Source organism: Oryzias latipes, chromosome 2 (assembly GCF_053564925.1).
Source record: "Oryzias latipes strain Hd-rR chromosome 2, Olatipes_Hd-rR_3.1".
NCBI classification, from domain to species: domain Eukaryota; kingdom Metazoa; phylum Chordata; class Actinopteri; order Beloniformes; family Adrianichthyidae; genus Oryzias; species Oryzias latipes.
In genome coordinates, this window is record NC_136238.1 from 35,660,164 (window position 1) to 35,685,071 (window position 24,908).

The following is a 24,908-nucleotide window of genomic DNA, read 5'->3' on the forward strand; positions in this document are numbered from 1 at the left end:
CAGTGTCCAGCATAGCAGTAACCTGCTGTCCATTCACAGTCACAGATTTAAGTGGCTGGAAAATGTCTTTGTCCGTGTGAACAGGCCCTGCTCTCTGTCTCTGGCCTGGGTGCCTAGCAAGCACCTGTGAATTTAGTCTTGCAAATTGGGCATACGGAGGCTTTGTGACCAATCTGCTAGCAATAGTAACATACAAGGTCCTTACTAGGGGTGTCACGATTTCGACTTTAAAACGAAATGGATCGAAATTAAGTCAGTCTCGAACTCCGAATTAAAAAATGGAATCGTTGATGCTCCCACGCCCCCATGTTGCGTCCGGTTACTTGCCAAGCGGAAAAAAACACTCCTGTTGAAGTGCTGTGAGTCAACTCCTCTAACAGCCGCTCAAAATATAGCATGGCAACTGCAGATGCAGGAGTCCCATTGACAGAACTCGAATCCCCTCTTCTTTCACTGAAGTCGCTGGTGTGGAAGTATTTTGGATTTCCACCAGTGAGACATGTTGACAACGTTCGCGTTGTCGAAAAAAAAAAAAAAAAAAAAACAACTCTTTGCAAGCTGTGCTATGTGCGCGTACCATATTCTGTCACTGGCATTACGACTAACATGGCAGGGCATCTCCGCACCACAAAAACATAGATTTATTTATTTATCTGTTAAACCAGTGCTTCTCAAATAGTGGGGTGCGCCCAGATAGTTGGTGTCCGTATTTGACATAAAGACAGCAGGTAATGCAGGAAAACATCTGCACTTTATGAAATCAGAAATAAACAATTATCATTTAGTAACAAAATCAGCACAATGTTTTTTACCTGTTTCTTCAGACTAAAAACGTTAAATATATTGGTGCTGTTGTGTTAATGTTTCAGATCAATTTACATTTAATATTATTTATTGATTGAATTATTTTTCTCTGCATCAAATGGTTCAGTTGGTCAAAATATTTTAGTTTAATTAAGGACTGACAGATATTTTTATTTTAAGCTTTTCTTCTATTTTAAACTATAACAGGGTTTCTGTGTGGCAAAAGAAATTTAATATTTGTTGAAAGTGGATTTATATTGCTTTTTTTCTTTTTCATTGTTAAAAGATACAATTTTAGGTATACTTACACAATTTTCATAGATACTAACCTAATACATTGTCTTCGTGGCGAGTGTGTGTCTGTGTGTGTGTGTATGTGGGTGTGTGTGTGTGTGTGTGAGAAGGGGGGGGGGGGAGGTGGGGGCGGAAAATAATTTCTTTTTCCTAGGGGGGGCCTTGCAAAAAATAATTGAGAAGCACTGTGTTAAACCTACAACTACAAAAACTACTCTTCTGTCTTCGTTTGGAATTAAACTTCCAAGCAACTCAACTCGTGCAAATGCAATTTTGCGTGCGGTAGGAGTATTCATAGCCACGGACATGCAACTTTATTCAGTGGTGGAAAACTCGAGTTTTAGGCATTTAATTAGCGTGCTAGAGCCACGCTACGAATACCCAAGTAGAAAGCATCTCACAGCTACGGTGATTCCCTCCATGCGCAATAATGTAAAAGAGAAAGTTTTTGAAGTTCTCTTTCCCAATTCTTCTTTAAGAAGAACTTAAAACTGCAAAACTGTTACAATTGTCTTGTGTTGTTTTATTATTAAAAATGTTAATGGTTTGGACAACTCAAAGAGAAGCTCTAAATAAAATCTTTAGGAAGAAGATGAAAGAATGAAAAAATACAGTCATCATTCTCATGGGATAAAAGTTGTTATCAGTGTGGTTTATGTTCATCTGCTCAGAAATAGTTTAAGACACTTAATTGTTCAGAGACTATGGACATGTCTGTTTTATTGTTTTTGTTTGTTTTGTTTTAAACTTGAATGTCATCTTTTGTGAAGAAGACTGGACTTACAAAATAGAAACTGGATGGCAGTTAATTTTAAGTTTTCATTTGACTAAAGATATAGGTTATTGTTACATTATGTTGTTAATAAAAGTTTTAAATTTGACCATGTGGTGTGGTACAACAAAGGTCAGATATTATATTGCACTAAAGTCTAGTTTAAAAAATGACAATCTGGGCTTTAAAAAGAATAAATGTAAAAATCGAGAATCGAATCGAACAGTGACCTTAGAATCGAAAATGCAATCGAATCGAGGATTTGGAAAATCGTGACACCCCTATAAATGAAAGTCCAAAATGTTTATTTTTTTTTGCATTGGAAAATGCAGTTTTTATCTGAAAATCCTCATGCTATTCTCTCAGAGCTCATCTCTACTCTGTAGCTAACACAGTTCCGCTGTCTGTGCTCACAGATCCAGTCTGTCGTCACATCTGTTTCCCTTACACGCCATCACTGTAGCGGCTCCCAAAAGCGAGCTAACAGCCAGCAGAGCCAGCCTGCTCGGGCCTCCTGAACCTTATATTTTTTATTTTCATGGAGACAATAATTATAAATCAAGTCGTCTGGTTTTATTGTTCCCTCTAGGGTTAAAGCGGGACAGCAAGCTTTCAAACTCAGCCAGAGAGAGATGGAAAAACCGCTGAAGCAGCCGTTATCAAGGGAGCTGAAGCTGGGATGATGTCATGAACTCAAACTTGGAAACATGATTACCATGTAGAACTCTTCAAAATTAAAACCTAATCTCTGAACATTTTCCGTGTCTACCATGCAAATTGACATATACACAGACACCGCTCCATGTAGCGATCAGGCTACAAACATTAGCTGGTAGCTCCTCCCACACACATCCTGGTGCGTTCACAGAGCTCCAGTACATAGAAGATTAGAGGCATTCCAACAGCCTCCCAGCCCAACGTAGTCTGCTACTATATTTTCATGAGAAAAAAAATAAACGCACAACCAACACTAAAACCTTCAATAGCCAATTTTCATCCGTAAATTTAGAACCAACCCCCTAGTGTTGAGGTGCATGCTTTGCACCGTCACGTTCACTGATGCATCTTCCATTGATGTAGTCAGGGTGCTGCTGCTTATGTCTGAGTAAAGGAGTAGCCAATCACAAATGTGTCTCCGCCTTTTCTGGTTTGATTGACAGACTCATTCTGCTGAAAAAGCTCATTATGAAATAAATAAGTCATTCTGAAAAACAGCAACATGAAATAAAAACAAAGATATAAAAACAAAGATACTTAGGAAAATATTGATTTGGAGATCTGAGTTTCTGAAAAAGCCATAGAATTATAATATTATCCACCATGATTAAAATTAATATTTTAAAATGGTGTTTTAAAATAATGAACAGGTTTCTAAAGTAAAATGAAAAATATTTAATAATATAATGGCTAATTTAAAATCAGTGTGTAGATTTTTCACAATTTCATGATCTTTTGATATATTGATGAGAGATTTATTGTGATTGTGTATTTGCATGAGGTCATATTTATTTATTCAATTATGAACAGTTTGAGACTCCATACATGATTGGCCCAAAATGCTTAACAGCTCTAAAAGATACCGAAGCCAACAACATAATGTTCTGATATAATAATCTTTGTTGTCAATAAGAACAAATCCGATCGCCATTTTGAGCCAGAAAACAGTGATTAGTCAGGCGGTCTGAGTCACGTTTTTAGAACAACTAGTTGCCATTCATGATAAGCTAGTTCAAAGTCCACACCCCCCATCACTGAAAGCTGCTCAGAAGAATCTGTCAATCAAAAATTCGAGGTGGGGCCAGTGGGCACCACACCTTTTACTGAGGCATCTGATTGGTCAGTTTATAACTTGAATAACTAGCAATAAAGAAAAAATATTATGAAAAAAAACCAAAGATTTGCAACAACATTTTAAGAAAAATGTTTCACAACAAGAATGGTAATTCTATCTATTTAGAATGAGTAACAGCTGCATGTTTATCTATAGACATCTAATGGAGTTTGGCTTCTTAGAGACAGCAGCTACTTCCTATTTGGAACCCGGGGCTGAGGGGTGGGGTGCTCTACTGTCCAGTCTGCTCTACTTCTTTTTAGCATAGACCCCTTTTAGAAAGCTCCTCGTGGTTTGACTACTAATTAATAAACAGTGTTGGGTTAATGAATTACATAGTAACAGTTAGGCTTGGGCGATAAATCGATCAAATGAATTAATTCAAATTTTTTGTTACGGGCGATTTCAAACATAACTAAATCGAGTTTTTATGTGGCGCATTTTTGGCTCCCCATAGCTTCTGTAGTGTTAGTTTCACACAGCCGTTTGGCACGCGACAATCGACACACGAAGCAGCTAGCAACAGCATGGCTACCGGTGACAGTGGGAAGTTTGTTCCCAAGAAAGGAATAAAATCATCTGTTTGGAACTGGTCTGGGTTGCTGCCACAGACGTGGAGGAAGAGACCCCACGCTGCCTAAAGCCAATTGCAGTCAAAGGCTGTCACGAGCGGTCGCGTGGCACGCGCCCAGTCCTCTTACACACGCACGCGCCCTGACACACACACATAGACTCATCTTACAACTCCTGTATAGTTAGTTCATTAGTTAGTTAAGTAGTTGTTACTGTCTTTTGTTAATAAAGAATACTGCGTTGTAATTATTACTTGTACCGGTATATTCATTTGCGACGCAGCTGCCATAGGATTTTGTGTTCGGAGGAGGAGGCGGCCGCGGGGGTGGGGGTGGGGGGTTGACCGTGACTCCTGCTGCTTCATCATCTTCTCCGTGGAGAAGACGGGGTTTCTTAGTTTAATTAAAACCTTAGAGCCCAGATATGAGCTGTATTGTTAATCCTTCAGAAAATGGTGCTACTGTCAAGGTGAATGTTTGTCTCCTTTTAGTCTAGACTACAAAGTGGGACTTAAAACACAGCTGGGGCGACTTCTGGCTCTCCACCCAAGATGGCAGCATAGCTTCAGTGCTCCCCGACGTCATTAAACAAACTCCCTGGAAATAAAGTATTCTGAAGCAAAGTGATATTCTTTTAACATCATGGAAACCAGGGAGTTGATCCGAAGGAGGAAAAACACAGATATTGCACTTACTACCGAAGATATGGATGACAATCGAAACCGCTCCTCCAAACACGAGGCGAATCAAGGCGAAACCGGACCAGCTAGCCTGGAGGAAATCCTGAAAGAATTAAGAAGCTTCCGACGGGACAATGAACGACAACTTTCAGAGATCCAAAGAAACCAGCTGAAGGCCGAAGCTCGATTGGAAGAAGCTGAAACTCGCATTGATGATGTGGAAACAACTCTACAAGCGACATCAACGCTGCTGAGGAAACTTCTGCAGCGGCAGGATAACATGGAGGCTAAGCTAACAGAGCAGGAGGCTCACGCACGGAGAGACAATGTCCGAATATACGGCATTCCCGAAGAAGCGGAGGGCACCAATATGATCGCCTTTTTAGAAAAACTGCTCTTCGAGACTCTGGATATCACACGTGACTCCGGTGTTAAGATAGAAAGAGCCCACAGAGCTCTAGCACCAAAGCCCACAACACCGCAGTCCAAACCCCGCTCCATCATTGCCAAGTTCTCCAACTTCAGAGCAAAGGAAGTTATAAAGAGGGCCTGGCAGAAGAAACAGACCATTTACAACAATAACCGCTTCTTCGTGGACCACGACTACCACCCAGCAATCCAGAAGAAACGTATGGAATACAACCAAGCAAAGAAAGTCCTGAAGGAGAGAAAAATCCGATTCCAGACGCCTTACCCTGCGAAAATGCGCGTACTCTACGAGGACGGAGCGCGCCTATACCAGACCGCAGCGGAGGCTACAGCTGACATGTCATCGCGGGGGCTCCCGGTCACCGTCATCCCCCCTCCCGCCGACCCCCACCGGCGGGAGCTACAACAACTTTCTGTGTGGAGGCGGAGGGAAGACGGCGCGGAGCAGAGGAGTACGGAGGAGCATCAACCGGGCTACGTGGAGAAACTCCAAGAATACAGGAGGAAACCACCAAAAGACAAGTAAAATGGTTAAAGAGGTTCTTTGGAACTGGTGATTAATGTAAGTGTTCAAGGTGCCTTTTTTTTTCTTTTTTCTTTTCTTTTTCTTCCTCCTGACGTTTAAAGTAAACAGTAAATTAGTCGGGACACACAATAGCTATGACAGTAAAGACAGCACAGCCATCTCCCAGGGCCCTGCCCTTTAAAGTGGGCGGGACTATCCCTGAATGGAGCTCCAACATCTCCAGCTCCACAAAGGTTCTGCCTGCCAGAACCTCTTCTCCGGAAGAACTCTCCCAGCAAAAAGTTCATTTGTTCAAAATATTTGCTGAGAGAACACTCGTTTTTTTTATTCCTGTTGTTTTCTATGTTCAACTCTTTCTAGTTAAACGGATGCATTGTTATTATGTAAAGGGACCATGTACGAAGAGAACTCTTTTGTCAGAAACAAGATACCATGACAGATAATATAGTCCTATGTGCATCATATAATGTAAATGGAGTACTTAACCCCATTAAACGAAATAAGATATTGTCTAAACTAAAAAAGAACGAAGTCCAGATTGCCATGTTACAAGAAACTCATCTTAACCCAACTGAGCATGAGAAACTAAAAAGGATGGGGTTCTCAAAAGTCTATTTCTCATCTTATAAAACTGGACACAGAAGAGGTGTTGCAACTTTAATATCCCAAAAGATACCATTTGAATTCATTTCTGTACAAAAAGATAAAGAAGGGCGATACATACTGGTAACAGGGAAAATAGATGGGGTTAAAATAAGTTTTTTAAATGTCTATGCCCCCCCTGGTAGTGAATTTTCCTTTTATCAAAAACTTATAGCATTGATGACACAGGCAGATGGTATAATTATATGTGGGGGGGACTGGAACATTAGACTAGACCCAAGGCTAGATTCATCAAGACTAGATCCCCAGAGCACCTGGCAGGAAAAATTCAAAATGTTAATATCACAACACGGTATTATAGATATTTGGAGAGACATCTACCCAACAAGAAAAGACTACACCCATTATTCTCACGCCCACACAGTATATTCAAGGATAGATTATTTCTTTATTTTTAAAAAGGATCGTGAAAGGATCCAAAACGTTGAAATTGGAAGTATCGACATCTCAGATCATGCACCAGTACTACTTAATGTAAAAGTTGGTGCAACACACAAAAACCTACAATGGAAACTAAACACAAGTATTCTTAACGACCAACAATTCATCAAACTAACCAAATCAGACATCAAAACATTTTTGGAAGAAAATCTTAACGGGGAGGTCAGCTCAGAAATTGTTTGGGACACACTAAAGGCAGTGATGAGAGGAAAAATTATATCTTTTTGCACGCATAAAAAGAAGGAGAGAGAAACTAAACTATCGGACTTGAGTAAAGAACTGAAACAACTTGAGAAAGAACATAAAAATCGTCCAGAGAAAAAAACTGAAGTAAAATTAAAAATTTTAAGAAAAAAAATAAATGCAATGTATCTAACAGATATACGGAAGAAGATGATATACACAAAACAAAAATATTATGAATCCGGTCCCAAATTTGCTAAACTATTAGCAAGTAAATTAAAAAAACAAGAAGCGGACAGCACAATCTACAAAATTAAAGACCCAAGTTCCAAAATTTGTGTACATAACCAAAGCGAAATCCAAAACATCTTCTTAAACTATTACAAACATTTGTACACACAACCAAACTTAAAAAAACCCCACCAAATACAGAATTTTTTAAAAACACTTCATTTACCAGTTATAACAGAGGATCAAAATGAGTTACTCACAGCTGAAATAACCGAAGGAGAACTGTCAAGAGCCATAACAGATCTCAAGGCAAATAAAGCACCCGGGCCGGACGGTTTTCCTTCAGAATGGTACAAAAAATTCAATATGGAATTATTACCTTTTCTAACCCAAATTTTAAACAAAGTATTAAAAGAGAACAAAATACCACCTACATGGAAACAAGCAAATATATCAGTGATCCCGAAAGAAGGAAAAGACCCACTTAACTGTAATTCATTTAGACCCATCTCTGTCCTCAATGTGGATTATAAACTGTTTACAGCAATCATGGCAAAGAGATTAGAATCTGTTCTGCCATGTCTCATCAATACCGATCAAACAGGCTTTATTTCACAAAGGCAAACGCATGATGGTAAATGGCGTATACTTATGTTATCGTCTTATGATAACATAAGACGAACCTTACACATATTGAGTCATATTCAGAAAAACAAAATAGAAGCAGCAATGGTCAGCCTTGATGCTGAAAAAGCTTTTGATTCTGTCAGCTGGTGTTTTTTATATAAAGTCTTGGAGAGATTTGGGTTTCATTATAAGTTCATACAAGTAATAAAATCACTATACACAAAACCAACCGCCTGTATAAAAATCAATGGTCAATTGTCCAACACCTTTGAACTGGAACGCGGAACAAGACAAGGATGTGGACTTTCACCCCTCCTTTTTGCACTCTACATTGAACCCCTCGCTCAACTAATCCGGCAAACTGATGAAGTAAAAGGAATATCTATTGCAGGAGACGAGCATAAGGTTGCCCTATATGCTGATGACGTAATAATTTACACAAGCGAACCTAATGAATCATTGCCCAGATTATTTGAGTGTTTAAATACATTTGGATACCACGCAGGATATAAGTTAAACATGGGGAAAACCCAAATACTGACATTAAACTATAATCCACCAACCCCACTACGTACCAAATCAAATCTCAAATGGGACCTGTCCTTGCTAAAATACTTGGGAATTATAATTCCCAAAGATATCACTAACACAACAAAATATAATTATGAAGAATTGATTACAAAGATAAAATCTGACATCAACAGATGGTCCACCGTCCCTTACATCAGCCTGACCCAACGAATTGAATCAGTGAAAATGAACCTACTACCGAGATTCCTGTTTCTCTTCCAAGCTTTTCCTGCTGAACTTACTAAACAACAGTTTTTACAATGGGATAAAATTTTATCAAGATTCATCTGGCTGGGCAAAAGCCACGTGTCAGATTTAAAACCTTACAACTCCCCAAAGAAAGTGGAGGGATGGCGGTCCCTAACCTAAAAGATTACTTTTATTCCGCACAACTCAAACCCCTAATAACTCATTGCCATCCAAATTATTATGCCCGTTGGAAAGACATTGAATTACTTTAGTAATATTAGTTTCAGACCCCCCACTACAGGCGCTCATGGGAAACAAAAACATAGGGGAAAACCTGGGGAAAGTTGAAAACCCGTGGATATTGACACAATTAAAAATCTGGTCCCAAATAAAGGACGAATACAGACTAAACAATAACTTAAAAATTGTAAGATGGTGCGCATACGACCATGATTTCAAGCCTAACCAGTTAGACACCAGATTTCGTCACTGGACAATGCAAGGGTTAAACACATATCATTCTTTAATGGACAAGGGAATAATGAAAGATTTTCAAACACTTAAGGATAATTATAACTTAGGAAAAAATGATTTTTACAGATATTTACAATTACGCAACTACATTAACAAAGAGATCCTCCACACCATGGATACACAGGAACCAGTGCTTGGTGAAATATTAACAGCATACAAAGGAAAATGTAAAAAAGGTATGATATCTAGACTTTACAAGGGATTTATGAGAAAAAATTGACCTCAACTCAATATATAAAAAGTAAATGGGAGAAAGAAAGCAACACAACTATGACAGACGAAGAATGGAAAGATTGCTGTTTATCAGTGTGGAAATGTACAAATTCACATGCATGGAGAGAATTTAGATGGAAATGTTTGATGAGGTTTTTTATTACACCCAAACAAAACATGGCAATGGAGATAAAAATAAGTGCTGGAGGCAGTGTGGAGAAGTAGAAGCCAACCATTACCATATATTTTGGGAATGTGCCATTATAAAACAATTTTGGAAGGAAATACATAAACACATTGAATCTATATTAAATAAGACAATACCCTGTGATTTTACTAATCTGATTTTAGGTAAGACACAACTCCCACCTACCAATGAAAATTTATTCAGAATATTAATAACTGCTGGTAAAAAAGCAGTGACAAGACACTGGCTCCTCCCCACTGTACCCAGCGTGGACAATTGGATAGACATTGTAAATGAAATCTGTCAGATGGAAAGACTAACCTACTCACTTCGGATAGAGATGCCCAAATTTTTGAAGATATGGTCACAATGGATATTTTATGTTAATAATTTACAACAAATGGAGGTAATGGACATGTCTGGCTTGTATTGATATAATTTTTTTATTTTTTATTTATTTTATTTTTTTTACTTCTCTTCCTCCCTAATAATGCATCCGCTGTTCCCTGTTTTGTGTCTAGTTAGATACTAAGTTATGTTATTGAGAAAAAAAAAAAGGAAAAGAATTGTTGAGAATGGAGATATGTCATGGGTTCAAAACTGACCCTAAGTGAATTTAAATGTACTGCTTTATAACTTTCTCAATGTTCATAAATAAAATTAGAAAAAAAAAACACAGCTGGGACTTTAAGTAAAGAAGTAACCTTTTTGTTTTGAATAAGTGAAAACAAGTGTGGAATAACAAAATTAGACAAAAACAAGACAAAAGTTATATAAAACAGGACACAATTATTTAAACAAGTCCAAAAAGGGAGTAAGAAACAAAATCTTATACTTAACTTTGATTCCAAGAGCGTGTTCATTTATTGATTAATTATTCATCCCAGAAATGGGCGTTAAATTTGTCTTGGGTTTGATTAAATAAAGCAACATTTGCTTGAACTTGTCTGCCGTTTGTACTTATTGCTTTCCTTAAGTAGGATGGGAAAAAAAAAAGAAAAAGGAAAAAATCGGGAATAAAAATCGGAAATTGAATTAAAAAAACAAAAAAAAATCGGATATTTCATTTTTAGCCCATTTCGCCCAGCCCTAGTAACAGTACTTACTAACAGTAGTTACTTTGGTCAGTAATGGAGTATTTCAGATCACAGACTCCGTAGTAATACATTACTACTTATATATACGAAATAATTAATTCCAACAAAATAATAATCTTATATACACTCAGGTTCATAAATACCGAGACAGGAACAATGGTGTTTTTAAGTTGGTCTTGAGAACATTTTGTATGGGGGGGGGAGCAGAAACCTTTGAAAGGGTGGCACAACACCAAAGTGGAAGGCCATTAAAAATAAAAGAATCAGAAAACATATTTGATCATTATCATTGTTTATATTTTGTGTAAAAATAATGCTTTTGTTATTTTTGCAATGCTTAAAGAAGTACGGTGAAAGGCGAGCTCCTTTCGCCGCCCCTCGCTCGCTGCCAGCGGCACGCGCGGGTCCCGCGCCTAAGGCGCCGGGGTTCCAGCGGTCGCGCAGACGTCTTCTGTTCAGATGCTGAATCTTGGAAGATGTGCTGTTGTGTATGCCAGCTCTATTTTGCGGTAGAGACACTGCACCTTGTTCTCTTCTTTATTAAGTGTGTAATGATCCCACACTTTAGACAATTTCTGCCGTTTATTTATAGATCTATTCTCCGCCATCACGTCAACTAAATTCAAAAGGTCCGTGTGAATAAACGGTCCGTGTGACACAATCAAATCCCTGCGCCGCGCGTATAGTGCGGGTCATAGGAATTTAACGAGGCTTCGAGGCAGAGTTTTTGCCTCGAGGAATTTTTGTAATCGAGTAACTCTAGTAACTCGAGGAATCGTTTCAGCCCTAATGTAAACCCCCTCCAGGGATTAATAAATAGGATGGTATAATGGAATTGTGCATGTGCAAAGTATTTCAGAAGTATTTACAACAACAGGGCTCCAGACTGCAAGGTATGGGTCGCATTTTGCGACCAAAATTTGAGTGTGCGCGACTGAATTTTACATCCAGTCGCACATGTGCTACCAGTAAATTTGCCTCCCCCACCCTTCGTATTTTTTATACATTAAACGTGGAAGGGGCACGTCAATGATCAATGAAATAATCAATGAGACGCAAGCCCACACAGCAGACACACACACTCGCGCACATACTCATGAAACGCGAGCACGTACACTCTCGCGTGATACCTGTCTGTGAGGCGGCCACTGTGTGTGAGAAGAATAGGGAAAGCCACTGTGAGTGGCTAAAATGCGTGTAGGGGGAGGGGCCTATAGATAATCGAGTGTGCGTAAATATCTGTGGGAAGGAAACGGAGACAAATATCACAACCTGATATGTGCGTCTGAACTATGGGTAAGCGAACTATTGATTCGTTCTGCCGACCTGTGGCTAGTGTACCAGTGCCAGAGTGTACAGCAGGGGTCTCAAACTCGCGGCCCGCAGCCTATTTGCGGCCCCCAAGATGATATTTTGCGGTCCCCGCCTTACTATGAAGGTTTAATGTTACTGCAGCCCGCCAGTTTGTATGAATGACACTTTTTCATTGTCGTGCGCGGAGCTGACCAACCAATCACAGTGGGGTATATGACTCTTGGGGGCGTGACAATGACAGGGTTTGAAAGCAGGACACCTGACAGCCCCCTCCCCGGACCACATTAAGGAGTTCCTTACTTTCCTTTAGAACGTATTTATTCGCTCGTAATTTTCTAAATACATGCAGTCCGTGCTGAACTTTTCTCTGGGCCGCACAGACCCGGTGGAAGGTTTAGGTTTTGGTGACGGTTACGGCGGCGCATCAAACGGTTATGCACGGCCGTTACGGCAGCACGCCGCTCCCGCGGGAGTCGGGTCAGCTGAGGAGAATAAATGTCCCACACCTACATGCGTGACAGCTAACGGGGCTTGAACTTTAAACACGCTCGAGCAACAACAAGATTAGCCTTAGACACACTGAAAATACGTGGGGAAAATGCAACGACAGACGTGTTTGAGATGAACCAGCACCTCGCCTGGATCGTTGGGGAGACCAGGGGGGGCTGTGAGATGAAAGCGAATCTGCAGCAAGACTGAAGGAGGACAGGAAGTTGGAGTTGTCCTTAACATTCAATTTAGTTTTAATATTCTTCTCCCCCTTAGTATGATCTGTGTTATTATATATTTTATGATTATTTGAATGTTTTGTAATGCATGTAGCCTTTTTTAATGAATTGGTATTTTAAATTATTTTAATTAATCACTCCACTACAAAAACCATCAGGACACATGTCCCATAATGCATTGTTTTGTAGTCTGCAGGGCAGCTTCAGTTCAGTTGAGTTTCCAGCTGTGTCCGGGTAGGTTTGCCCCTTGCTCCCACCCCTTTCTCGCGATATTTTTGTGATGATTGACAGTTGAAATTGGAGCAAAAACAAAAATATATGTCTCACACCAGGTGATCTGCGCAGCGTTGCGTCCACCTGGGTGATCTCAAACACGCTTATTGTGCATCTTGGCAGCACCTATTTGGTGTCACAAAGATAAATTTCCATCCATTTTCTTTACTATTTGTACTGTCATGACAGCGATGGTGCTGTCAGTTTACCTTCTTGTTGCATCTTCAAAAGTGCACAATAAAATGTGACACTGAATTTGAAACAGCACATTGTAATTTCTGCATCTATTATTAAAGTATTTATTAGTAATACAGTGGAAATTAGTAGATTTGGTTAGAATGTTGATTTACGGTATGCGCCCCTTAATTTTCTGGTTGTGCCCCTAAAATTTTCAGTTAGGGGCCACTGTGCTCCTAGTGAAAAAAGTTAGTCTGGAGCCCTGCAACAACCAATGTATGTATATTTATGTTTCACTCTAAGGTGTGTGGGATACATTTTCCTGATGGACAACCCACAAGAGAAAATCCATATCCTGTGTTGTTCATGGGCTATGATTGTCGTGTAAGTAGGTCTCTTAGCAGAGCCATATTATTGCATCACATTGTTAGTTTAAATATGCTTCATTATCATGTTTTACTAATGCACAGACAGCTCTTTTTTTTTCTTTAGGTAACTCCAGCTAGACCTCCACCCAAAAAAAGATGTCTTCAGCCACTACACCTGAACTCAGCTATTGAACCAATGGAAACAGATGTGGATGTTGGAAATTTGGAAAATTTGCCATTTTACATAATTTTAAAATGTTGTGTTGCAAAGTGTACATTTCTGTTCTGCACACAATATGTGCTCTTTTGGTGGATCTATTTCTGAGTGTACAGTCAGTGCTTGAGCAGTCAAAACATGATGCAAAATGGTTCCAGGAACCATAGATAATCCAGTCATATCGGGTGCAGAAAAATGTGCAATAACATTGTCATCTGTATCAAATGCAGTAGAAATGACACTCATACACTTTCTAGGACAACTGTGTTGGGTTTGCATATTTTCCACTGTCTCTGGCACTACATTGTCACAAGTAGACCGGTTCCAGGCACATGCTGTGTCTGTGCAGGCCAAGCCTATGAACCCTCTTGCTGAAGCATCTTTAATTTTGTACAGCAGCCCTGCTGTATGACTACAACACTTTCCTCGGCTGGCCATGCAACCACACACTACTTCCAGAACTCTTCCATCTCTCTGTATGGTTACTGACACATTATGGTACGAGTTCACTGCCTGTGAAAACCTCACAATGCCTTTTAATGTGATGATGTCATCTGCAATGGAGTGTAGTACTGTATTTGGCCAATCCACCCGAAGCTCATGTAATTCTGCCCTTCAATCAGTGCCCTGTAGTTTGCGTTCTGAAGCTCATCACATGCCAGGCGATTAATAAAATAATCCTGGATACCTGTTAAAACATTTATTTTACTACAACTAGTCGTGTTTTAGTTGTTTACAAGCTAATGAACATATTAGCAACACAGCTAGTAATGATAGCGTTCGGTTTTATGGCTGTCATCAATTAATACACGCCTTAAAACATTATCTTGTCATTAAATTACCTGCATCGGTCAGTTTTGGCCACTGCCTGACATCATCTACCCAATCTTCCCTTTCCTTTGCCATTGTTTATCTACCTCGCACCTGTCATATTCGCGTGAGAAATGCTTTCATTGAAAATCCAATAGAGGGCAGCGGTAAGTCACAGTCCACAGCCACGCAGTAATGGCGATAGCCAATATGGCGGCGCCCGTAGATATCGCAGCAGATTTGTGTATACTGCAGACGCTCTCAGTCTGCCGGCCAGACGCCCGGATGCCTTCATGACAAACATAAGAGCTCCAAGGCCAGAGCTTCGGAGCTCGCCCACGGCCAGCTGGACAAAAATAGCTCACACCGCGGCCAGCCGGAGCTAGTTTGCTTGGTTTCTGGAATGAAATAGAAATACTTAAATCTATTTTTCTCAACTGCAAGACACATCACTGATCCGATAACACCAGAGTGAAATCTCAATCATTTCATTCATTAGATTCTAAATGACTGACATGACCAAAAAAACCGCTGTGCATTCATAAACATGTGCAACACTCGTGTGGACTCGCTCACGTTTCATCACAGATGAGCCCATATCGCTGCACCTTTCATCTCACCGGCAACAGGGATGAAAAAAGGAAATAATTTTTTGGTGTAGAGGTTGGAAGTCTGATATAATCATTTTTTTTAAGTTGCTCTTTTTAGTTTTAACTTGAGCTTTTTCTGCACCAAATTTCACAGATTTCAATAAAGGTACCTCAAAAATCAGGCTTTTCACAGCAATTATTAGGTTAGATTATAAATAGATTCATTAAATTACTTAATAACAGGTAGTGATTGATTAATCGCACAAAGAATTTATCTCTTGACAGTTCTAATAACACTGTCATAATTCCATTTTTTTTACATTTTAAAAGCTATATTTTATAAATAATTGTCTTAATAGCCAGAAAAAGAGAAATAAAAAGTATTTTGTTAAACAGTGAAGTGGAACTTTGTGGCTATTGTTGGGTGTTGGTCTGGAAGAAACTGAATCAAATGGTTTGAATCTTTTCTGTCTGCAGATCCATGAGCAGGACCCTATATTTGGGTTTTAGCTTGAAATGTACTTTTGGAAATAGAATCTGTCTGAATGTCTGGAATTGGAGACATGGAGACATCAAAGAGGTTTAGATGGATTTTGGGTTTGACAGAGAAATCTGCTGAAAAGAACTGAACTACAAACTTAGAACCACAGACGACAAAACAGATTGTACTTTTTTATCTGCTAACAATTTTTTCTCTTTGATCTGTTAGGGTTTCCTGTTTGTCGTTAGCTGGAGGGACTAACTAAGATCATGTGATTTGAAGAATGTTGTCGGCTGCTCTGACCAACAATGTCTTCTGTCTTTTCAACTGGAAGGGACAGAAGAGACTCTTCCAGGACACGCTGTTGATGGACTGCATGTTTGGAGAGCTTGAAGCTCAAGATAGAACCGTTGTTGAAGTGAACATACCGATAGTGTGGAGATGAAGATCAGAGTCACACTGACCTGCTGACATGTGAGAGCTGTCCACACTTTGGACATGACTTCTGTCCCTCCTCTTCCTCTGATCTCTGTTCTGTGGGTCTGTCTCTTCATCTGTAGTTGATGTGGATTCTGTCTCTTCATCTGTAGTTGATGTTGATTCTTCATGTTGGTTTCCTTCTTCATCCTGACTATCAGTTACGTTAAAGCTCTGCTGATTGTTTAGATCTGCTTCACTGTTCTCATCTTCCTCATAAGTAGGAATCTCCATCAAGGTATCAGTCTCCTGCTTCAGATCAAACTGATCTTCCTGACTGATGCAGAGTTCCTCTGGTTCCTCTTTAACCTGTGGAGGTTCTGGTTCCTCCTGTTCCTCTTTAATCTGTGGAGGTTCTGGTTCCGCTTGAATCTGTGGAGGTTCTGGTTCCTCTTTAACCTGTGGAGGTTCTGGTTCCTCCTGTTCCTCTTTAATCTGTGAAGGTTCTGGTTCCTCCTGTTCCTCTTTAATCTGTGGAGGTTCTGGTTCCTCCTGATCCTCTTTAATCTGTGGAGGTTCTGGTTCCTCCTGTTCCTCTTTAATCTGTGGAGGTTCTGGTTCCTCCTGTTCCTCTTTAATCTGTGGAGGTTCTGGTTCCTCCTGATCCTCTTTAACCTGTGGAGGTTCTGGTTCCTCCTGATCCTCTTTAACCTGTGGAGGTTCTGGTTCCTCCTGCTCCCCTTTAATGTGTGGAGGTTCTGCTTCCTCCTGTTCCACTCTGAAGTTCCTCTGCTGGTTGCAGAGATCTTCCTCTTCAGTCATCCAATGCTGGGGGAGGACTGCAGGAACACAAACACAACAAGGAGCGTTTTATACGTTTCCAGGACTTTTGGGTTTTTTCAAGCATCCATAAACTCTGTAATCAATGGAGAAAATGTCTGAGGAGTCTGGAGGACGAGAAGAGACTCATTGAAACAATACATATAGAGGCCATTAAATAATTAAATAAATGTGACATTAATTCTTTAAAATTTGAAATAAATAAGCAAAATTGTCATTAAAAGTGTCAATATTTAATTTAAATTAAATGTTAAATGCTTTACACAGGTCACATTTCTAAATTCTTCTAATATTCTACATTCTATTCTATTTCTCCATCTGAAATTGACACAGTTTGAAGGTGAACTTTGTTTCAGGCTGATGGTGAAAGTCCCGCCTTTTTCTGCCTTGTGCAATGAGATGAGAAGATAACTTGAAACCTTGTTTTTCCAGTTTGTTCTTCTGGTTCTAGATAAGGAAAGAGCCGATTCCACTGGCTACAGAAACAAACACACAGTAGTGCCTGATAAAGACATGTCACTCATCACTCATGGATCATGTGTGTGGTTCCACCAGCTCAAGCTATTGCTCCAGGTGTGTACATTGGAATATGTACACAAGTGGTATCTGGACAGTTGTGCACAGATGTACGCAAATATACACAACTGGACACACTGGACCCTCCAGCAGAAAGGCTGTAGGTAATCATCAAGTCCAGAGTGTGTCCTCTGTTGTGAGCAACTGTGGGACATTTTTGAAATCTGTGAAGTTTTTTTTAAATATTTGAAATGGTTTATTTCAAGCAATCAAATAGAAATAATACACAAAAAACAATAAATAATCAGTTATACATTCATACAATAAGTAATCAAACTTTTGATAATTAAACATATTCATAAATATTGCTTGAAAGGGAGTGGAAGGAAGCGAACATTATAATCCCACCCCTGTTCTACCTTAACCATTTTATTAACCATTTATTATTATCTGGATCCTAGCTTTTGTCAGACAGAATTAAGAGTCTTGAAGTATCAATAAAGCACATGACAAAGATAAATTGCTTAAATTCTTTAAAAAAAAATAATGTTTTTTTAAATCAACATGGCAATTAAGTATCCAAAATATATGCAGATTATGTTACTTATAAAAGTCATTGATATGATTAAAAAATACTATATCAGTAAAATTGACATAACACTGTTATATTTATATATTTGCAAAATTATGTTACATTAAGAAAAATCATGAATCAATTTATCAATTTTTTTGGAGCAACTGAAGTTCTTGTTCGGCCCAAAACCCAAAGCGTGTTTTGGATTTAGGCCGCATGTGTGACGGAGTTTGACGCCCATGTAGTTTATAAAATTCATGATTTTTTGTGTGTAAAATGGACAAATAAAGATAGAGAACACAAAAGGAAGTCATCAAAATTCTATGTGTGCGGGGAGAGAGGGGGTTACTCGCCCGGGTGGTAAATTAATGCAGAACCACCACTGAGTGACAGACGGGTCCCCAAAAAGAAAAGCATGAAGCTCAAAGAGCTTCTTCTCTGTTTCTCTGATAAAGCTAACATACCTATGTGGTGTAGCTGCAGCTGTGGTTTCCAGATGACATCCAGCAGTCTGCGCTGACGACAGAGCTCCTGCTCGTACTGGACGATGGTTCTTTCACAGAGTCTGCAGATTTCTTCAGCAGCAGCTAGTCGCTCGCTGATCAACTCTCTCAGAGACTGAAGGGAAGACATGGTTCCTGCTCCGATCTTCAGCTCCAACTGAACCTTCAAAACTGGTTCCACCGGTTCCAATCTGAAGTTCCTTTGTAGGTTGTAGAGACTGTCCTCTTCAGTCAGCCAATGCTGGGGGAGGCCTGCAAAAACAAAAAAAGACGCCTTTTTTATGTTTTGAAGAATGTATTGTAAAAACACCAATACAAATTTAACAGTCTCTTTCAGGTTATTTGGAGGAGCAGCCCCTGAAGGACCATTGTTTGTAACGTAAACATCCGTGTGTCATGAAGTGGTTTAAAAAAAAGTTCTCTCTGTATCCCAGCTTTACAAAAGGCCCCAACTACCCCCCCCCCTACGAGAAGAGCTGTCAGCCCATAACCTGCTGAATGGAAATAAATTAATTTTCTTAATCCTTTTAAGAAAATGAAATTGCAAATTAAAGCCGTGAGTGGCGTTGTATTGCCCGCGCTACATGCCCTCACCGCCCACCTCTATGCTCCACCAGCCGTCACTACCTGCATCTATGCCCAATTGTCGTCCTCGCCGCCTGAGTCTAGACACCACCGCCACTCTTAGCACCCACCTTTAACCAAACCCCACTTCCTGGGCAGCCACTACGCACATTTGATCCCCCCTTCTCAACTAACTCAGAAGCACTCATTGATTAAGATACTAATTATGCTAACTATGCTAGTTATGCTAATGTGGCTACAAGTGCTAGCATAGCTATCAGCATAATAAACTGACTCAGAAAAACAAACTGAAAAATAAAGGAGTAATATGAGTGTGCCCCTTTTGCGAGCTCACCGCACATTCAAAATCTACAACTTAGTAGTTTACAACATTAGCTTGCCATTGACGCCTGAAAAGTTACGAGACAATCAATAAAAAACGACAACGACAAGTTTTTCTAAATATCTGATACTAAAGTTGCTGTTTTTAAAAATCAAAGATGGCGGCTTCTTCCTGAGGTCAAAGTTCGACAAAACTCCTGAGGTGAAGACTGAAATTAGCGGAATGTGTGTGAAATTTCATGGAAATCAGTCTTAAAAAAATCCATTTTCCTACAAACCGTGAATTATTAAATCGTAGATTTTGGCACACAATGTCTCCCAAACTATAGGTTGTGTGCAAAATTGTTTATTGTGGTTTTTACCATAAAAGAGAATAACAGTAGTGTGCGTGTCACTGCGCATACCGTTTGCGAGTGTTCAGTCTGCCATTAAAAAACTTGGTTTCCGTATTGGAAATTTTATGTAGTTAATATATGCATCGCGGTGCATTTTGGTATAGCGTCTACTTCGACTTTCATTGAGAAAAGTAAAGTGTATTTACTGGACATTTTTGTGATCCAACCACAGCTTTTTTTCTGATTTTGGGTCGATCTCCCAGCTTCGTGACCTTACAAGGTGATTAAAATCTCCCAAACCCCACCCTAAACATTGAGGAAACCCCCGGAATTCGATTTTACAGACTCAATTCTCTATAGTAACATCTAGAAGAATTATGTTAATGAGCGCGACAATGAGCGATCATCACTACAAGAGCAAAGTTAAACTGATCACTGATTTTAGAGAGTTCTAAGAAAATCCCTAGAAAAACACTTTTTTTTATTAAGGGTTACCTGTTAATGTAGATAAAAATGTCTGCTATTTACAATTTTTGTGCTATTTTATTTAACCACGTGAAAGTACAGGCCGAATGTAATGACATTTTTTAACAAAATCCCATATTCTGATTCCACCATGGTTTTAAAAAATTATGTATCAAAGCAAAAAAACACCCACAAAGTAATTATTTATGCAAAAACACAATGCCATTATTCTCAGTTACTTCAGATCTAACTTTTTACTTTTAATCTTACTGACACTTTTCTGTGAGTGGCATGTTTTGTCGGGACTCAAGAATCAACAAGACTCTTTCAACTTCTCTCTGCCAGGTGTGGTAGAGGCTTCATCTTCTCAGAGATTTTTAGGTAATATTTAAGGAAGAAATAGCAAATATAAGAAAACTGTTGAAAGTTTTTTTTTTTTTATTTGAGCCATTTTTGAATGAATGTTTGTCTTTTTTCAGATGGCTTCATCAGGGCTGCATGTAGATCTGTCAGAGGGAATCTTAGCAGCACTCAAGTCAGAGCAAACTGTCAGAACTCCAAGGCAGATCTTCAATAGGAACATTTTTCAACTAAGCCAACTGAAAAAGAAAGGATTGACATCTTTAAATAAAGATGCCCTCAGGTGGATGAGATGTTTAATTAAAAAAATGTCACCAGATTTTACAGAGAAAAACTTGGACAGGCAGTGGAAGAGACTCCTTTGTGAAAAAGAAGATTATCGGAAAAACATCAATCTTGATGAATGGAATTTGAGACCATACATCCGTCCAAATGTTCTTGGCCAGCGGTCAACAGAAAGGAATAATTCTTTAGATACGGGAATATTTGATCCTTGACGATGTTAATAAGCAGTTATCCAAAGAAGTTGGTCAGCTGAAAAAGGAGAGACAATCACCCAACAAAACCAAACACGCAGAACGGCGGGAAAAACGACAGTGAAAATATCAAGGAGTTACGTTCAGAAAAAAAGCATCATGAAACTGAAAATGAGTCACTCGAGTCGGGGGGGGGGGGGGGGGGGGGGTCCAATTAGATTAGATTTTCCGGCGCCAGCAGATTGTTTGCTCTGCTGGCTGTGTCCTTGACTGGTCTTGTACTGAGAGGCAGATTTGATCCAAAATGTGGGCAATTTAGACCAGTGTAGCCCCAATTCGGGCAGAAACGCGCTCCAAGTTGGTATCCATCTTCTGCACAAGTTCAAAGATCGAGAGCATCCTGCTTAAGTGGGCAAGAATAGCACAGAGCTTTTGATCCACTCGTGAAAGTGTCTCGTACTGAGTCTCTCCTCCCCGAAGAATCCTTCCACAGAGCTCAGACGAATCGCCTCTCTCAGTCTTCTGCTCCCAGACTGCCTGATAGATCAGAAATCCTACGATCCCAATGAGGAGGACTCCAATTATCATAACTCCAAAGAGGTACACGTCCTCAACGTCTTCCACAGACAGCTGGGCCAGGCACACCAGCCTCCACTTGCCCCATGGATCGTTGGTGTATCCAGCCGCGTGGTGCCGTCTGGGCAGGAAGGGTCCGCTTTCCCGTTCCTTAGTGTGGAAAAAACTCTGTCGATCGAATTCAAAGACCAGCTGATCAGATCCATCTTTAGAGTGTAAAAAGAGCAGGAGTAGCAGCAGGCAGAAAGATGCAGCTCCAGGGAAGACAGACAAAAGCTGGGGGGGGCTGATACAGGAGGAGCGAGAAGAAAAGCGTCCGTCCTCGACAAGAGCAGGAAGAGAAACCGCGGTCGCGTGTGGGCGGAGCCACCAGCTAAAGTTATGGTCTGATCGCTACATGGAGCGATGTCGGTGTGCATCAATGCATGGTAGACACCAAGAATGTGGAGAGATCAGGTTTATTATTTTGAAGAGTTCTACTTGGTAATCATGTTTCCATGTTTGAGTTCATAAAATCATCCGAGATAAAATCTCCGCTTCAACTCCTGAAGGGAAAGCTGCGTCTGAATCTGACGCCGTGTTTGCATCTCTCTGACAGTTTATAGCCAAAGCCCCTCCCCCACCTCTTTACCTGCTTTTTCTCTCCACCTGTTCACCTGTTCATATCATCTGCAGCTGAGAGTTTTTCCCCCGCGTGAAATACAAGAGCGCAAAATACGGTCATCAGAGGTGAAGCTAAAAAAAGTATTTTTCCGTCAGGAAAAAATTAGTTCATAGATTTTCAGCTCTGTTGAACCATTACAATGTTTTTTTTCCTCCATAAATTCAAATGATTTTGACCTGCGTCTTTACCAGCTGGTTCAGCGTTTCAGACTGTCTGCGCGCGGACACACGCACACACAGGAGGATCATTAAAGACTGTCACATTTTATAACAAGAAGCAGAATCCCATCCCTCTGAGCTGTCACTCAAAAGTCATCAAGTCTATCCGTCAGTGAGCTGTTGCTGAATGGAGAGACATGAAAAAAGGTGTAAAGAGCAAACATGAAGAAGAGTTTTCTTCTCTTTCGCCGTTTTAGAGCAAAGCTGCAGGTTAACCTTCAAACTCTCCGTAAATACAAACTGAAAGCAGAACCTCCTCCAAAAACCATCAGAACCAGAAAAGCTAAACATCACTCTATCAGAACCTCCCTGAGCCGAGGAGAACCCACTTTCCCTAAAAATATCTGGGAACGTGTGACCTTCAGTGAACAGGATTAGTGAAAATACATTTAAGGCCTAATGCATCTGCTGTTACAAATGAAGCATATCTGATGTCTTCCTACAATAAGACATCAGAGTGGGTGTCTCAGTTATCTCCTGAAAAGCTGGAACAACTAGTGGATGATGTAAGAAAAAGAAGAAAGGAGCTGGAGGTTAAATTCAAAGCAAGGGAGGCCAGTATCACAAAGAGCCATGAAGAGAAGCAACTAAAAGCAGTGGAGGCTTTGGCAGAAAGCAGGAGAAAACATTTGAAAAGAAGAAGAACTTGACTGAAATAATCATTGATGCAGGTCTTTGGAAATCAGAGAAAGATGATAGTAAAATGGAGAAGTGTGACGGTGATGCTGAGAGATTCAGAGCTCTTACAAATCAGCTTCATTTAAAGCAGGAAGTGCTACAGCAGGACCCCAGGGGGAAGGAAGGATGTCTTCATTGTTTCCAGAAAAGACAGTAGAGGGAGAGCTAGAAATAAGCCATGGACTGAACTTAAAGATAACTTAATGTTTCTGATCCAATCTGCTGTAGCTGCAGGATCTTCTCAGAGTGTCTCCAAGTGTGCCCAAGAAAAAAGGACCATCCAGTCCTTACCAGTTAAAAGTGTACGCCACTCATTTGCAGATGGGGAAGTCTACATTGGAAAAGTTATTTCCCAAGTCCCTGGATTTCCATCCTGGTTTAATGTAATTGATGAAGGAGATGAATAGGGTTGTGCCGATCGTGATGGGTGACTGATATCCCGATGGAGAGACACCATCGTGATGCCCCGCTACGCTGCCAGTAGACACCATAAGCCGCGGTTACATGTGCAAAATATCTTGATCGGATCAATGGTCGGATTAGAATTCAACCGTGTACATGGGCCCAGAAAAACGTTTTCAGAATATAAGAACGTTCACATGGGTCACACTTTCGGTCGGAATAAATCATTCGCACATGCGCAGTAGGGTTTGAAAAACTGGAAGCGGATATCAGTTCCGCCGAGCGGCTATATACATTGACATGTCAGCTCGGTAATATACGAGACGATCTTCTAAATGTGCTTTTAATAATGTCACAATTATTATGAAGCGCCTGTTCGCTCATCGTTTTATTTTTAATCCGTGTGGTCAGAGCTTTGTCTGTTGAAGAACGGAGCCGGAAATGAAGCCAGAATTAGCAGTATGCTAACACGGGCTAACAACATTAGCTTTGGGTGGTGCTGCAATCTGCATCCTGGCTGCACGTAAACGTGAGAATAACTTCAGCCTTTATTTAGTCGGGACACGACTGGAAACACAAATCCACGTGATTGAAGGGTTTCTAAGGACTGAGCCACATTTCTGCTTTCAAGCTCACACCGCCCCAAAGCCGCTGTGTGAGCTGACGGTCCAAGCTCTGCTCAGAAACACACTTTAAGACTCCCCCCCCCACACACACACGACGATATCATTGTACATGGTTGACAGCAAACATCGTCAACGGCCAATTTAAGAGACATCGCCCAACCCTAGAGATGAAGCTGTGTATAGCTACAAACTGATGGATGACTACAAGGATGGAAGTCTGGAGATCATCATTGAAAGTTCATGACTGTTGAGTATTGTGGATGTTTGGATGATAGAAAATGAAACTAAAAAGAAAAGGTTTATTCACTTGAAATGTGTGTGTTTTACTCTCTAAAATTGCCTTAGAGGATTGAAGGAATTTATATTTTTTTGGTAAATTCATTAGGGTTTTCAGTCTTAAATTTTATTACATTGAAGATAAGTCATTTGCTGAAGTGTGTGGTTTTACATCCTTAAAACCTTGAAGAAGCTTCTTTAAGACCAGTTAAAACAGACCGGTCAATTTTGACCGGGAACACTAAAGTAGGGGGCTGAATGCGAACACGACCGGA

At 40.1% G+C, this 24,908-nt stretch overlaps 2 protein-coding genes across 2 annotated transcripts in view; one reads left to right on the forward strand and one right to left on the reverse strand.

Annotated features, from left to right (window-relative positions):
* Window positions 1-24,908, forward strand: part of LOC144987176 (uncharacterized) — a 427,194-nt gene that overhangs the window by 285,683 nt on the left and 116,603 nt on the right. The window lies entirely within an intron of this gene.
* Window positions 1-24,908, reverse strand: part of LOC144986858 (uncharacterized) — a 164,985-nt gene that overhangs the window by 138,308 nt on the left and 1,769 nt on the right. Inside the window, exons 2-3 of the mRNA XM_078935382.1 lie at window positions 18,613-18,903; window positions 16,266-17,057 (exon numbers count right to left, since the gene is read on the reverse strand). Coding sequence (XP_078791508.1) covers window positions 16,266-17,057; window positions 18,613-18,903 — 1,083 coding nt within the window. The remainder of the gene's footprint in view (window positions 1-16,265; window positions 17,058-18,612; window positions 18,904-24,908) is intronic.